The sequence below is a fragment of the Falco biarmicus genome, chromosome 1 (genome assembly GCF_023638135.1).
Source record: "Falco biarmicus isolate bFalBia1 chromosome 1, bFalBia1.pri, whole genome shotgun sequence".
In the NCBI taxonomy this organism is placed as follows: Eukaryota; Metazoa; Chordata; class Aves; order Falconiformes; family Falconidae; genus Falco; species Falco biarmicus.
In genome coordinates, this window is record NC_079288.1 from 22,466,381 (window position 1) to 22,482,464 (window position 16,084).

The following is a 16,084-nucleotide window of genomic DNA, read 5'->3' on the forward strand; positions in this document are numbered from 1 at the left end:
TTAGGGTACACAAGACGTAAGAAAGGCTAGCCGTAACAGATCCTGCCCGACGGGGCTGGGTACCTTCCTCTCCACTCCAACTCTGCTTTCTGTGGTTTTACAGGTGCTCGAAGGCTGTAAATCGACATCTTATTGGTAAAAACCTGAAGTTTAGACACTGTCTCCCGGTTAGGCGGAAGGATCAATACCGTCCTCCATGACCTGGCAGCAGCGCTCCATGGGTGGCGGGCTGGGTCCCCACAGGGGGCTGGGGTCCCACGGGTGGTGGTGGCAGGGAGCCCCACAGGTGGCAGGGCTTGGGCCCCACGGGTGGCGGGGATGGGGTCCCACGGGTGGCTGGGTCGGGCCCCACGGGTGGCGGTGCTGGGTCCCCACGGGTGACAGGCTCTGGCCCCACGGGTGCCGGGGCTCCTTCTGCCACCCCCCCCGGGCACACCCGCGCCCCTCCCGCATCACCAGGGGACAGCCTTGGTGCCGCTTGTGCCCACGCCCTGGATAATAAACACTAACCACACTTCCAGGCTCCCCTGACCAGCAACGCCAGGGACGCCTCCCGGGCGCGGGGAAGGGCCTTGCTGCGGCCCGGGAGGCCGAGGCCCTGGGCACAGGCCGGGCGGGGAGGGCCGGCCCCCACGACCGGGCCCTGGGGCGGGCTGGGGCCGGCGGGACCCCGGTCGGACGCCTTCAGCCCCCGCCAGCCCGCCCCGGCCCTGCCCTCCACGGGCGGAGGCTCCGGCCCCGCTCCCGCCGGGACGGGCTCTGCCTCCCCGCTCGGCCGCTGCGTGACAAAGCGCCTCAGCGCGGAGGCGGCCGGCCCGGGAGCAGCCACCCTGCCCCTTCCCCCGCCGCCCCGGCCCTCCCAGCCCCGGTGGCGGCAGCCGGTCCCGTGGTCTCACCGTGGGCGCCTGCGCGACGCTCCTCCTCCTCCTCCTCCTCCCGCCGGCGGCGGCCGCTGTCAGGATGAGGCGGAGGAGGCGGAGGTCCGGGCCGCCAGCTCCCGTCTCTCGCCGGGGCCCCCTGGCGTAGCGGTTCCCGCTCCAACGCCGCGGCTGGAGGCGGAGGAGGCCGCGGCGGCACCGCCCGCCCGCCGGAGCCATGGCCCAGCCCGGCCCGAGTCCTCCGACGGACGGTAAAGGGGGAGGCGGCCTCGCTCCGCCGAGCCGGCTGGCCGCGGCCTGCCCAGCCCTTGGCTCGCCTGTGGAGCCGCGCCGGCCGGGGGGGCAGCGGCCTGGGCGAGGCGGCCTTGCCGGGCCGCGGCGATGGGTGGTGACGGCGACGGGGGGGTGGTATCGGCGGGACGGGGTGCGCGGGGCGGCAGGGGGGACACCCGCGGGTTGGCGGCCTGCGGGGCCAGGGGGGCGGCGCGGCCGGGGGGGCGGCCGCCGTGTGAGGGAAGGGAGGGCGGGGAAGGGCCCGGCGGGGCGAAGGGGGCCGCAGGTGCGGTTCGCCCGTAGATGCGCTCGGTGTGGAGCAAGGGCGGCTCCCCAGCGTGCCCAGCGGGGAGGATGGTGCTTCGGAGCCGGGAAGGGGCTCCGGGGCAGGGGAGGCCTCCCCGCCCGGGGCAGGGGGCCGGGGGCCGGGCGGGGCTGGCCGTGCCCGCGGAGGCGCTGATGGCCCGGGTGGGACTTGGTCACCGCCGCGGCAGGTGGCGTCGGGCTGGAGCGGTGGGAGGGCGCCTCGGCAGGCCGGGGCCGGGAGCCGGGGCCTGGCAGCGGCTCCTGTGCTGGGGAGGACAAAGGAGGCGACAGCTCTGCTCTCACGATGGCACTTACCCCTGCGGCAGGCAGCGGGGCTCGCCCTGAAGCGTTTTGCAAAGGTCACTTGTTTCTGCTTTGGGAGGAATTACAGACAAGGAATTACGATTTATTTGTCACCCCCACCCCCCCTTGGAATAGCTTACAGGCCTGTGTGCGTCAGGAGAGCTGTAGGTAACAGTAGCTTGGGCGATGGGGGGGAAGGGGGGAAAGAGCAAGAAATGGAAGCTGAGCCTGGTCATAACGTAGAAATCGGAGGACTAGAGAGATGTGCACAGCCTCGAAGGGTAGGTGCTTACCCAGCCATGGGGCTATGCCAGAGCGCTCTTTTTTTAGAGAGCAGATGAGTTTCCCTGGGAAAACGCTCTGTTAGAAAAGGGCAATGATATGTTCTTAATTATGCGTATCTAGGGAATTGTGTAGGCTTTTTTTTTTTTGTGGAGTTCTGTGAGAAAGCGCTTATCCTGAGGGATTTCAGTATTTCAGTCTACCTTTTAAAAGTTTTAATGATGAAGGTGTTTAGATTGTGGAGGTTTTTTCCTACATTAAGGTCAATGATTGCATGCTCGTCCTTCTAGAGCACTAAGGAGAAGGTGAATTTCCTTGCTGTCCTGCTTGTAAGGTCAGTGTTGGTATGGGTTGCTTTTGTGTACTTTCTGGTGAATAACCATTGTTTATTGTTCTTTAGCTTGTTCTTCTGAGAGCTACAGAACAACTTCCAACAAATTTTCTTCCTGGCTCTTGCAGACTGGCTGACTGCAGGTGTGCACTGGAACTGTGCGTTGTGCAAATGTTTGCTGCCTCTTGACCAGGAAAGGTAGTTCTTTATTAGTAGTATATTAGAAGTTACAAGTCAGGTAGATATTATTTTTTTTTGGTGGTTGTTGTTTGAAAAGAAGGCAAAAAGGTGCAAGGAAAATTTAGTAATTTGATAGGTTGATGAAGTCTTTCTTGTAGGAGGTACAGATTGCTGTCTTTCTCATGCTTTCTAGCTGTGGGAAGATGAGGATGCTGTAAAGAAGGCACATGGTGGGGGGAAACTGGCTGTAAGTTGCATGGATTCTGAAAGTAGTAGCTGTGTTCTTACACTAAAGAATTAGAGCTCCTAAAATGGCTCCTCTCCCCCATCCTCCTTTGGCAGTCACAGGAGCGGTTTGGGTTTTTTTTATCCGCTTTGGTTACTATACTGTTGTCCTTGTATGTGTTGGTTTTATTTTTAAGTAACTTGGCAAAAGTATGCCTTGAAACTTCTCTGTTCTATTTTAATGTGGAGAAAATATTGAAGAAAGGAATTATTTAGTATTTTTAGCTGTTTGCACAGAATTTATTGCTTGAAGGAGTAGTATAACCTCTGATTTAAGATTGTGTGACAAAATAGAACTGGATTAGTATGTTCCCCTAAGGAAAAACAGTGGCTTTTTATGATTACTTATATTGATTATAAATACCATATGCATTCTTTATTTGTGCAAGACACATCAACTATGATTCTTTTGTTGAAAGCAAGTATAAAAGAAATACTGTTTCTACTGCAGTAGAAAAAACATAAATAGAACAACACAAGAGGAATAGCATATAGAATGTATATTCTATTCTGATGCCCATACTGAAATGAAAATGGGCCCAAGAAGAGGGAAAGGAATAGCACAAAGAAATAGGAAAAGAATGGACATCAGGTCCTACCCTGTTTTTGTACTTTGGCTTAGTATAGATGTTAATAACCCTCTAATTCTTTTGTGTAGGGTAATAGAGTTTCCATATGATAACAATCGCAGAAAGGGTAAGTGCAGAGTCCTTTGGCTGCTGGTGTGCACTGTGCTGTGAACTGTTAGCTAATGATGTCAACCTGTGTTGCAAGTAGGTGTGTGCTTCTTATTGATTGTGGTCAGGGTGCTTTTCTGTGAGATTTTAATTGATGTGCGTTGTCTAGATTACATGACTGGAACAGTAATGCCATATTTTTCAAAATATTTTTATTTTTTAAGGTGGTATGCTCTCAGCCTCCCTGGGTATAATTTGGATCTGGATGCTTACCATCTCTGAAAATAAGGTTACCAAACAAAATATTATGGCATAGTTTTTCCCTATCAAAATGCTCAGGCTTTAGTATTATTCCCCTTCTGATGTCTGGAAAATGCTACAATGAAGACACTGCAGTTACATAAAACACTAATTCTTCAAGACTAAAATTAATTACAATGATATGCAAATTATTAAACTCTTCTTACTGCACTAGTAAACCTAAGCCATTAGTACAGACTGATAATTAGCACATCCGCTGATATTGTTCTGTGATAAAAGAAGCTGTTAATGGCACAGGCCATCAAATATTTTAATAAGAATTTGCCAGCAGAAAGAATTTGTACAGTATTGGAGTAACTTGTTCTTAACCCCTCTGCTTAGGCTGGTGAAAATGGTGTGTTTCTTGTGGTTGGAGATTACGCCAGCTCTCAGTGGAGAGAACTGCTCAGCTGTACAGAGGAGATTGGAGGATGTTGCCATATTGATTTTAGTACCACTGGCAGTGCCACAAGCTGCATTGTTTTCCTGTGGCAGTAATCTGGGATCCTGACAAGAGATGAGACTTGCTGTCGCTGTACTTCTCACATAGCCCAGAGGCTGAGCATGGCTAGTGGAGGGATTTGGGATGTCACGTAGAAAATGAAGTAACAAAACTTTAGCCTTGGGCAATTTCACATGTCTAGTTGTTTTCCTTATAAGTATCACTTTTAAATGAAATTGAAGTATCTAAAACACAATTACTCATCTCAAAAGCTAGGTGTGGTTGGTAGGGGACTGGTTTTGCGGGCTGATGTGCAACGCTGTGTTGTTGATGTAACTGTCAAATGTTAAACTCTTTTTCTCTTGGGGAGTAACTTCAAAATTGTTGGTACTTTCCCAGAGCCAAAAAATTTCTTCCCTCACTTTCATTTTGCTTGGTCCTCGGTTTGTTATTATTGAAAAGTTACTAATATTATTAAATAAATATATTTTTAATTAAACCCCACAAACTTTGAAACTTTTTTTTTAAGCTGTGTGTTTTTCTGTACCAGTTCAGTGGAAAAATCTGGGATTTGGCTTCAAGAGTGAAACAGACAGCTTGAACGTACATGTTTCCACCTTTTAGAATTTCTGAAGAAGTTTTGATCTGCACAGCAGGTCAGTTTGCTCTGGTGTGGAAATACGCATGTTCAGGGTGTCTGTTTTCATGTTGAAGCCAAGTCCCAAATCTCTCTCTCAATTTTGAAAAATACTATGACCCTGTTCTTTATAATTAGCTGTTGACTCGCCTGAAGGCACAATGAATATACTTTTAACATGTGGACTGACTCTCTCTTGCATTTTGAACACTGGAAAATACAAGTTCTCTGCCCGTTTGTATTACTTCTTGGTCACTTCACCATTGTCACAGAGAAGATGGCCTTAGTACTGTTTTCGTTGCTTTCTGGCCTGATGCCTCAAGATGCTTAGTTGCTTTCCCATAGCCCTTTGTGGGTGGAGCAGAATCCCACTGTGGAAGTAGTTTCTGTGTGCTCCCTTGAAAGTGATTGAACAAGGAATTTTGTTTTAAAACTTTTAAGAAGCTCAAACAAACAATGTCTCAGCATGGGAGTGGACCAAATCCCATAGACTTCATAATGTATGATAGTTGAACGGCAGACTTCCTGGGTTTTCACTCCAGTCACTTTATTAAAAAATACTTCCCAGATGTGAGGTTTTCTATATTACATGTAGGTATTTTATTATATTTGGCATTTTTTAAAAAAGAAAAATATGTAGGTTAAAAAAAAAACCAAACAAACAGAAGGCATGAGGTTATGGCTTTACTCTGACTGAAGTCTTCCAAGACAAGAACTGGTAACACTGATGAGCAGCACTTACTAAGCAGACTTCTAAGCAGTCTCTGACAGCAAGGATGGGGGGTGGGCAGGGTGAAGACAACTAGCTATGAATGCCGTTGTGTGTGTATTTAAGAGCAACATTTTTCACTCCAAAGGCCTAGTTCTTTGAGTGGTTCATAGTCTTGCAGAATTGTTTCTAGTGTCTGATTTAGTGGTGTCTGAGTTAATGGTACTAGCCTCTGCAAGTTATTCTATAAATAGTGTAAGCATTGTGTAATTTTAGTCATGGTATAGTCAGTTAAGCATGATGATGAATTATCTCTGGAAAAATTTAAATCAGTGGGTATCTTTGTATAAATTGACATAGGAGGCACAAGTGAGCAGCGTACCCTTAATATTTCTGTGTCTTTCAGAAAGAAGAGCTTTCCTCTTTAGCTTTTCACTGAAATATACCTGGTGTTTGAGAAAACTTGTGGGTTGTCCTGTTGCTTTATTAGCAGTGCCTAGAGTACCTTAAGCATGCAAAACTGCAGCATGACTGCTAATATGAGGCATTGGTACATTGTGTTTTGCTTGGGTTTTTTTTTTTCCCATTCATGCCTGCTTCTGTGAGCCATGACTCCTGTTGGCATTCAGCTAACTTGTGGTGGTGCTTCTTTCCTCCCTGTCCCTATCCTGTGCTTGTCTTCCCTGGCTTGATGCCTCCAAATACAATGAAGAGGAAAAAATAAGAGCTTTTGAATCACCCTTCACATCTGTTTCCGCCTCCCCTGGCAATTTCTGCTTCCACATAGTTAAGTGGCAGAAATGTGGCCTTACTTGACCTTTGGTCACAGATTTTTCCTCTCTGGTCAACATGACAGCCAGTCATTTGACCTTGTCTTAAGCAACTACTGCTCTTCAGCTAATCCTCCAGTTTCCTCAGCCTTCCTTCCCAGCCATCACCTCATCTTTAAATATTGCTCTCTCAGGCCTTATGCAACCTCCAGTCTGTGGCTGTCCTGTGTACCTTGCCCTTGTTTTGGCAGCTCCAGTCTTTGCTCTGCCCTGCAGTTAGCACACCCTCAGTCCCAGTTTCCTCCGTGCCTCCCTTCTTCTTCTTCTAGAGACAATCCCATGACTGTACAAACTTCCTCTGAATAGCATCTTTTCTTTGCCAAACGTCATTGCTCCCTAGCTATGTTGGATCTTAGCTTGTTTGCTCTCTTTTGAAGCATCTGTTTCTTTAAACAAAGATCTCTCCATTTTTGTTTACTGAGAAGGGAAGATCTTCTCGTGCTTTACTCTTGGTGTGGAGCAAGTCCTCCTCTGCTTTTCAACCCTGTCTTAATGCATGTTCAGGTTCTGAGTCTTTTCTCAGTACAGCTTATAGTGTTTTGCAGGCAGTGAACTTCATTTACCTATTTATTGTGAGGTTGGCTAACCAAAGGAGAGAAGTGCCTCACAGATTGCAAAAATTAATTGGTGGAAGTTCACTTAGGCCTCTTGGAAAGGTAGAAAAATGTAAGAGTTCCACCTCTTAGCTATCAGAGCCATTCTGCAAGTTGGTATCAGTAGAGAGCAGGGCAGGACACTGACACTGCTGCGATTTGCTCGGTTTGTTCTGTGTGTCGTTGAGCCCTGTCTTGTCTCTTGTGTCTGCCAGTGTTAAGAACTGAAAAATAACGAAGATTTAAAAAACCTAACAACAACAAAAAAATCAAACAAAAAAATGGTGAGTCACACTGAGAGAAGAAATTTAAATTCAGGAGGGATTTTTTTTATTAATATTTATCTTCTTGTTATATTCTGTGGTTTCTGAAAATGTTTTTTAGTAAAACTATGGAGCAAAAATGCAGTAACGGAAGTTATACATGGCAGAGTGGATCAGATCAGAAGACAACAGGAGCATTAACTGTGTGGTGCTCCAGAGGGAATAGCTTGTAGGTGAGAGGAAAGACTGAGGATCAAACCAAACCGGCTTTGTTATTATAGTGGTGTTGCCCATGCCTTTCATAAAGTGACCTGAGTAGACTGTAAGGGTTTTATTGCATCTCTTTTCAATATGTGTTTTTAACATACAGGTAATTGCAACAAGATTTGAAATGCTATTTAAATGGCAACAAAAGCGAGAACTATTCAAAACGGAAGAAGAAAGAGTGTTCTCTCGCTGGTTTTGTCTGAGTGTTTCCATTTATAACTGTTTATCCACCACACCCATGCCTTGGTAGGGTAACTTTTTGTATTTGCATGGGTGATCACACTTAAAATACTTACCAACAGAAGTGATTTGTGTGTTACATTTAATCTATTCTACAGCAGTGCTATGCAAAACGATTAGAACAGCGCCATGGTTAGTTGCTTAAAAGAAGAAAAGATGCATTAACTTGCAAACAGTAACTTGGATACAACCACGGAGTATAAAACTATCCATACATATGTCTTTTCAGTGTCATTGGCTTTAATCTACATAGGAAGAAACACAGATGAGTGTTAGAAGTTATTGCTCAAGCGGTAATTATGTTAACAATCTACTATAAATTTTCATGTCTGGTACCCTTTGAGAAAATGTCTTTCCTAAAGCCTGCTGAGGTTTGTATTAGACTCCCATTGACTTCATACACAGGAATTGGAACATTCATCTCACATTAACAGTACTCTGTGCCAAAATCACTGTGAGATAATTTAGCTGTGGTGTTACTTGGTTTATTTTGGTGAAATATGAAGCATAAATTTGGCTCTGTTCGTTCAAATCATCTGATGAGCTGGCATCTTTGTCATGTGCTACATCTTTTAGGTTTCCTTTTAAAGATTGGTTTCAAGGAAGATTTTCTTAATTGTCAGCTCTCATTGTTTATATCTTCTTCCTTGCACACATCCCTAGCTACAGCCCTAAATTAACGGGAAAGCAATTAGACAAACTGTATTCTGTGCTTGACTGCTGCTTCTGGCTGTGAGCATATTATAGCTGTCTGTCTGGCCTTCACAGCTTCTGTTTGAGTTTTAGGTGGAACTGGAGATAAAGATGCTAAATCTCTAAATGGTGTAGAAGCTCCTGATGTTACAAAGGTTGCATTCATTTGAGGCACTGAGGCTTACATTTAGTTGATGATACATCAGGAAGGGTTGTAACGGCATGTTATTGAGTCTAATCTAACTGTGGTTTTGTACTAGCGTATTTACCTTCAAGTAGAAGTAAATGTGAGCCTAACCTTATTCTGGAATACAAATGTTTTCTGATATATTTTTATCTCCAGCTCTAGGTTTTGTACCAGTCTAAATACATCTATACTGGAGACACCCTTTCAGTTGCATTTTTTCAAAACTGATGTGTATACAAACACTGATGGGAAATCTGAGCTTTGGAATTTGCTTTCTGATACAGATTAAGTCTGTAAGCTTCCCCTGGAGAGCTGGAATGGAAATCAGAATTTGAGGAAGGTCATTTATCACTTGCAAATGACAGTCTTAAAAAGTATGTTCTGCTGCACAACTACACCGATCTCGGTTGCCACAAGGAAGAGTGCAGGACAGAGGGAAGGCCAGGCTATCTCTTTTGGCCAGCAGTGTGCACTTAGGTTTAAACTGTTTATCAAACTATACCCATAGGCTGGCATTTCACATTTCAGCTAAGCCAGTCTAGAAGGTTGCTTCTGCTGAAAGGATTGACCCTGCTCTCTTCTTCCTGCGCCCATAGTCGTGTTCCCGTCATTTCCTTTGTGTCATTGGACCCATCACTGAGCCAGTTCAGCGCAGTCACCCAGTTGAGAACTTCTTGCTGCTGCATTCACGGGTCTGAGTGATTTAGTGAAGGACCGGATGAGTGTTAGAGCTGGACCACACAGTAGCAATATGAGTGTCCAAGGGTATCGTTCAGACTTTTTTTTTTTTTTTTTTTTTTTTTTCCCAGTTTGAACCAGTCTGTGTCTTTGCTGTCATGTTTGTGCCAGTTCTGGTATATGCCCAGCCAAGTGATAAGCGTGATCCGGGACCTAGTTTGGCTGAAAATTGGTTTGACTCACCCCCCTCCTACCCCTCAACTTTTTTGCTGTATCACTTCTCTGATTCTGTCACTGCACAGCCTCAAAGGCTCTTGTAGCTGGGTGGGTAGGGATAAAAGCATGTGTGTCGGGGTGAGGTGGGAGCGCTGAGTTACCCTTTCAGATGACCACTGGTACTTAAGTTGATTTAAAATGATTATAACTGCTGGCTTTGTAAAGTCTTCATGTTCTATATTGCTTGTACACCGTGTGTATTTAATTTTTTTAAAAAAAAATCATGCTGGAGGAGTTTTATTCATTTCTAAATGTTTAGGAACTCATTTGGTTGACAAGTGGTAGCAAAAAATATGAATATTTAGAACGATGGCTGTGTTTTCTGTCAAGAAATAGATTATACAGGCTTGGGGGAGTAGTAGTCTGTTGTTCTCAGGGAAACTATTAAATTGCTGTAGAAACCTTACTCCAAATGATAGGAACTGTATTACTGTTCCTTATCAAATAAAGATGTTAATAATTTATTATTTGTCATACTGTATTTATGACCACAGTGTCTCCATAATTACCTCTGGCATCAATATTTCCCAGGCCATTTATTAAGATTTATATCCTTTAAGTGATGACTCTAAGGTACCATATTTTTATGCTTGCAACCTGCTTCTCTGACAGCTAATACTTTTAAATTACTATTCCTTGAAAGTCAGTCTTCACCTGTTCCCGTTCTCTGTTTATTCTCTGTTTACCAATTTGGGTGGCCAAATTATGTAAGAAGGGATAGGGAACCACAGAGGGTAAGACATCTGGTATTAAATCCCTTTTGTGGTGCTTGTTCACATTCATAACTCTTGGGATGTGTGTGAATTGCTGCTGTTTCTGAAGCTTTACTCATACCTGTAAAAGTGCACTAATGCTGTCTGGTAGCTGCACATGTGGAATTGAGTTTGCACGCTATTACTGATTATGTCAGCTTTTGAAAATGTCCACAAACATGCTGATATGCTTTAAACGGCAGTCTCATACCTGTAGCAATGGTAAGCTAGAGAAGCCATTGCCTACATAAATTTCTCTTTGGTTTACATACAGTGACTTCTCTTTGGTTTACCCTGCATAGTTTTATTGATCTAGCTATGTACTCGTCTCTCCAATTAAATATTTCACTTTTTTTACCTTCCTTTGAATTGTAAGGTGTGTTAAATCATCACTAATTTGTTCTTTCTTTCTGCTCAGAAATTGGGAAGCAGAGTATTTGGAATGGTCTGTAGCCTGAATGCTCTCAAAGCTACACCAGAATTGTTGTCCCTGTGGCAAACAGCAAGACAGCATGAGATCTAGGGTACCTAGGGGAAATTTTGAATTAATGGAATGGTTTTGTTTTAATGATAATGAAATTATTTATTTAATAATTATATAATAATTATTAAATTATTTTATCAAAGAGAACAATGCAGTAGGGTTGTTCTGTTTTGTTTTGCTTTTTCCCTGTCAGCTGAGTCATACTTTATTCACTTTTTTTTCCCCAAAAGAGGATAGCCTTTAATAAATCTGTAGGCGAAGTGATAAACATTTATAAGGAGTCAAAGGAATTTTTATTTTCCCTCCCACTGAAAATGAGTCAGCAATTAAATTATCTTGAAAGAAAATTCTGTACTGAGTTTCTCATCTGGGTCTAGCAAATGTTTACGTTTTAAGAAAACATTTATACTAGTGGTGTTGAGAGTGAGAAATTGTGTATATGGTCTCCTGTATAGTGAAGTGCGTGTCAGAATCTTTCCCTAAATATCTGTCAATCTGAAATATTCTTATTTGATTGGAACAGCAGGTTTCTGATGGTTCACTAAAACAGACAATATCTTTAACTGAAATTTTGTTTTTCTTGCAAGGCAAGATAGACTGAAAACCTCACCGTCAAGTGTAATTGCCACGTGAAGTAGTTTAATCTGTTCTGGATTTTGTGGTTATAGCATGCAAATGATGAGATGTGGTAGTGTGGAAAAGCCTGGCAGAAGCATTCCTGCGTGAATACGAAGACTCATTCATATTTTTGATGTTTTGGTCAGGAGGAGTTACGTACCTTGCCTTTTTGGGGGTCTTGCTTTAAAATACTGCGGAGGGGAGATCAGTGGCTCTGCTGGAGCCCTTTGTACAGGCTGAAGGAGCCTCCTCTGCACTCCTGCTTGAAACACCTTATGTTGACTATTTAGCTTACCAGTTAACAAGGTAGAAAAGACTGATGAACTAAAAGGAGTGGTGAAAGCGTGCATGAATGCTGCCATGTTTGCCAATGCATTGTTGAAGCTTAGATGTATTAAAGGCTCGAAAAGCTTTGCCAAAGGGATCAAGTCAGGCTGTGACTGCGGGGTACAGTCTAGGTAGATCTACCTAGGCTAGATTTGAGCTGATAATGGTGTAATTGTAGCAGCAATGACACTCAGCACAAGCTGTGAGCCCTTTTAGAGAAATCTGGCCAGTACTTGGATACTTAACCTTCCCTGAGTTTTGTGCTGTCATCACTGTGCTCTTGTTTGCTCAAGCAGTGACTAGTTTGAGTAAATGTACACAGCCTGTAGGGTAAATATACCCTGCATAAAGCCAAGAAATCATTGAGCTTTTTTCCTGCAGTGTTTTGTTTTTTTTTTTTTTTTTTTTTTTTTAAAATTGATCCTCTTGTAAAGAGCGGTTATAAAAATGAAAAATTGAAAATGAAAAATGAAAAGAGCTCCAAGCACTGAGCGGGCAGGGGAAATGCTGATGATTGTGATGAGAATGATAACTCAGTTTTCTCCATTTTGTGTTGCTGTAGATGAATTCAAAGTTCACTGAACGGTAGCTTGCTGTTGACTTTGGAAATACTGTGATGTGCATTCAAGCTTACCAACACTGCTTTTCTGGGAAGATTCACTGATGGTAGCAGTAGGATGCAGCCAAAATGCTTTCTATAGGATACGATCTGTTGTGATGTCCGGTTGACTTTTCCAAACCTGTGATTCACTGCTGCCCTATTAAAGTTATCACTGAATTGATGAGGCATAAAGCATGGTTGATTCTCTTGAAAAAATGCTAACAAATAGTGTTTTCCTGAGGGGTTGTTCTCCCCAGCTGTCAAAACATCACTGGCAGAAAAGAAATGGGGTAAAAACTAATGATGGCAAAACCCCTCATGCATAAAGTGGAGAAAAGTGTGTGCACGAAACTGAGAGGTCTGATGGCTATTCTAGTGAAATGGTGAAGGAAAGAACCAATTGCTATGATAAGGGATGGAGGAAAAGCCAGACTGTAATGATGGAGGTAGGGACTGTCCTTGGGAAGAAACAATGCTTTTAGCAAATGAAAGAGAGATTGCTGGAAAAAAAAATTACTGTCAACGTGGACATAAGTGATTAACTGCGTTCCTGTGATACTTGATGTGGGCAAACACTGTTCCATTGCAATCTAATATAAATAATGTTTAACTAAGCATACATTTAAAACTAGACTTAAGTTACCTGGGGCCAGAATGACTACGTGTAGAGGAGGTAAGGAGCATTACTCATCACAAGAAGTGGGCTTACCAAAACTGGGAGGAAGTCTGGTGTGATTCCTATCAGGAATGTCAGGGGATGGAGATTTGGACCCCAGAATCGTGACTGCCTGGTTTTGTGTCCAAGAAAGAAGGCGAAGGAGGCAATAACAAAGCAACAAAGCTGTTAGTATGTTGTGAGTGCTGTGAAAAGGGAGAAAAAGTGGGAAGTGGAATTAAATGGGGAAGGAGAAACAGTACTTTTTGCTGTATAAACGTATTTTGGGTAAGATTTCAGTAAAAATGATTGCACATTGCAGATGCAGGACAGTACGTTGTTTTACTAATGAGTACTGAGTTACTTTTGGTAACTGGTGTTTGGCCTCATCTTGGAGATGCTGTCATGTTCATTTGCCTGCTCTACACTTCTGCATCAATTTAAACCAGCAGCACCAGCTGCAGCTTTGGTGCTGAGCAATGCTTCATGGTGAATAGCAGCTACCTCAGCTGGTGGAAGCAGGAACATGATCTTTGAGACGACGTACCTGTGAAATGCCGGCAACTCATGCAAAATGCCCTGAAGATGGGCATAGAAACAATTATGCAAGTTTTTACAATATCATGCCAAACATTACTTAGTTGTTATTGCTTGTGGCTGTTCAACTGTGCAGGATTAAGCCATTTAAAGAACCCTTGTTTTCTCTTCCCTTTGTTTTTGTTCTCTTCTTGATAGTATTATAAAGAGAATCCTCCCATTTATTCAATGCACCTCCATTTCTTTAGATTTTAATAATTTTAATTTGGTGATGGCTTTTTTTTTTCTGATGTCCTTAATGTAGCATGTCATACAGTGTTTAACATAAAAAAAAAAAAAAAAAAGGAAAATAGAGAAGGAATAGGCACTACTAAGACCATAAGTTATAGTGGCAAGGTATGCTTCAGTCATTCAGCTTCGATGAAAAAATAGTATTACTTTCAAACTTTAATAGTATATTGCAAATTTCCACTTGATGTTAGTATAATATTTACAGTGTGGTTAGATGTTTCTAACATGCAGTGCTCAGTTGAATATTTTTGATCTTGCAATTATCGATTTACTGCAATAAATAAAAAGCTACTTGTAACAGATCCGATGCAGCAAGGCTCAATTCTGCATTGTAAGCGATAGCTGCATTTGTCAGCAACACAAGTTTTGATGTACGTAGCATTAAATTTGTACTGGATTGTTTGCTGATGAATGTTTAGTCAATAGTGAACACATTGTGGATGTCGAATAACCTTCAACTGTGCAATAAACTAGAAATTGTTGGATGAATGCAACAATGTCTCTGAAAGCCACCACTCTGCCCAAAATGGGGAACTGCTGGAGAGTAACTTCTGCAGAGCTGCTTACTGGTGGTGATGCTGGCAAGCCACGGCATGTCTCACATTGCACAGCTGTAGGTTAGAATCTTTTCCCTTTTTTTTTCTTTTTTTTTTTTTCTTCTTTTCCCTTTCTGTAGCTTAGTTATCATCATTGCATGTAGTGCAGTATGCTCTAAAGGAGAGGTGTGATAATCCAGGCAGATTTGTTGCCACTCTGAAAAGGAAGGTGGCGAGTGAGAAGTCTGGTGTCGTTCTCTGTCCTCAAATAAAACTAGGCAAGAGTGTGCTCACCAGCAAGCTTCAGCCATTTGTCCAGGTAAATAAAATGCTTGATGCTTCCAAATGCTAGTTTGGGAAAAGCAAATAATTCTTTTCTTCCCTTTTTTTCCTTCAGTTTGGTCTGCTGCTGCTTAATATCTGTATGTAAAGGCAAAATTTTTTTTCTATGAAAATAAAGCAACCATCATTTGGTAAGTCAGGAATTCAGTTCAACGTGCTTATTAAAAGAACCATAATCTATTCCTTTTACTTCTGGGTGCCTCTTACAGGACAACTGTATTGGGGTATATTTTAAAGAATGTGGTGTTTTGAGGATTAATTTGGGGTTTTGAGGGGATATTTTTTGTGTTTGGTTTTTTTCAAAAACAAATCCTGTTTGAAGAAAATTAAGTAAATCTGTTTGCAGTCTAAATACATGTCCTGGTAGCAGACTCTTGGATTAAAAATCTATATAGTAACATAACTGTGGTTCCAATGTGATGTCATGATAGATGGAAATTAGTACTCTTAGGAAATGAGCATAAAGAAAAATGAGCAGCCATATATTTTTATTTTTTCATACTTCTGTCTCGGGCAATCATGGCAGGAAAAGAAAAGTGGAAAATGACGTAAGTATGGCAGAAGTGATTATTTTTAATTTTTTTTTTTCCTTCCGATAAGTTTATAGTGTGTATCACTTCTGATTATTTTTTAGATTTCGGCTATGTAGGACTGAACTCTTGATGTCACGTTTGACACTTTAAATATCAAGTAGAAAGCTTTGTGGCATTAATTTTATAAATAGACCCAGTACTCAAAAATAGTCTTATTGATAATCGGCTTTGTCTGTCTTAGTTCTGGAATGGTCACTACGTGTTTGTGTAACTGGAAACTTTGTCAAACACAAAATTTAATCCTTCTGGGAGCTGATCTGTGGAACAGCGCTTAAGTAACTAGTCAGGAAGAAATGTGTGTGTGTGTTCCTGTCTTTTCCTTGAACTGAAATTTTGCCGTGTAGTGGGTTAAGAGAAAGTTTTTATCTTTTTCACAAGAGTTTCACTTTGTGTACTGCAAGTCGTCGTAGTTCTCCTGTAAGCTGATGACTCTGAAATGAATTTTGCTGCCTTTCTTTTGAGTTCTTCTACCTGGTTAAGCCACATAATAGCATATGCTGTACTTCGCTGCAGTGTTGGTGTTAAACAGGGAGATTGGTGATCCCTGCTTCTGACCTGAAAGGTCTCTGCAAAATCTGTGTCGTCTGTTAGAAACAAAGCTAATAATTTGATTGACATGTCTGAAACAAAGCTAATAATTTGATTGGCATGTCTGTCATCGGTAGCCTATTTGCCCTAATACTCTGGAATAAAAAGTGCTATTTACAGCTAATAAACT

At 42.9% G+C, this 16,084-nt stretch overlaps 1 protein-coding gene across 4 annotated transcripts in view; it reads left to right on the plus strand.

Annotated features, from left to right (window-relative positions):
* Positions 1-948: 948 nt before the first annotated feature.
* The window catches only part of RABEP1 (rabaptin, RAB GTPase binding effector protein 1), a 49,372-nt gene continuing 34,236 nt past the window's right edge, over positions 949-16,084 (plus strand). Inside the window, exons 1-2 of one of the 4 annotated variants that reach the window (XM_056329982.1) lie at positions 2,348-2,376; positions 2,502-2,571. Coding sequence is in view for 2 of the 4 variants with exons in the window: in XM_056329958.1 (XP_056185933.1) it covers positions 1,096-1,129 (34 nt within the window). In the remaining 2 variants the exon portion in view is untranslated. Of the gene's footprint in view, positions 1,130-2,347; positions 2,377-2,501; positions 2,572-14,605; positions 14,751-14,864; positions 14,905-16,084 lie in introns of those variants that run through there. The other 3 variants (XM_056329958.1, XM_056329977.1, XM_056329969.1) reach the window with 3 other exon arrangements.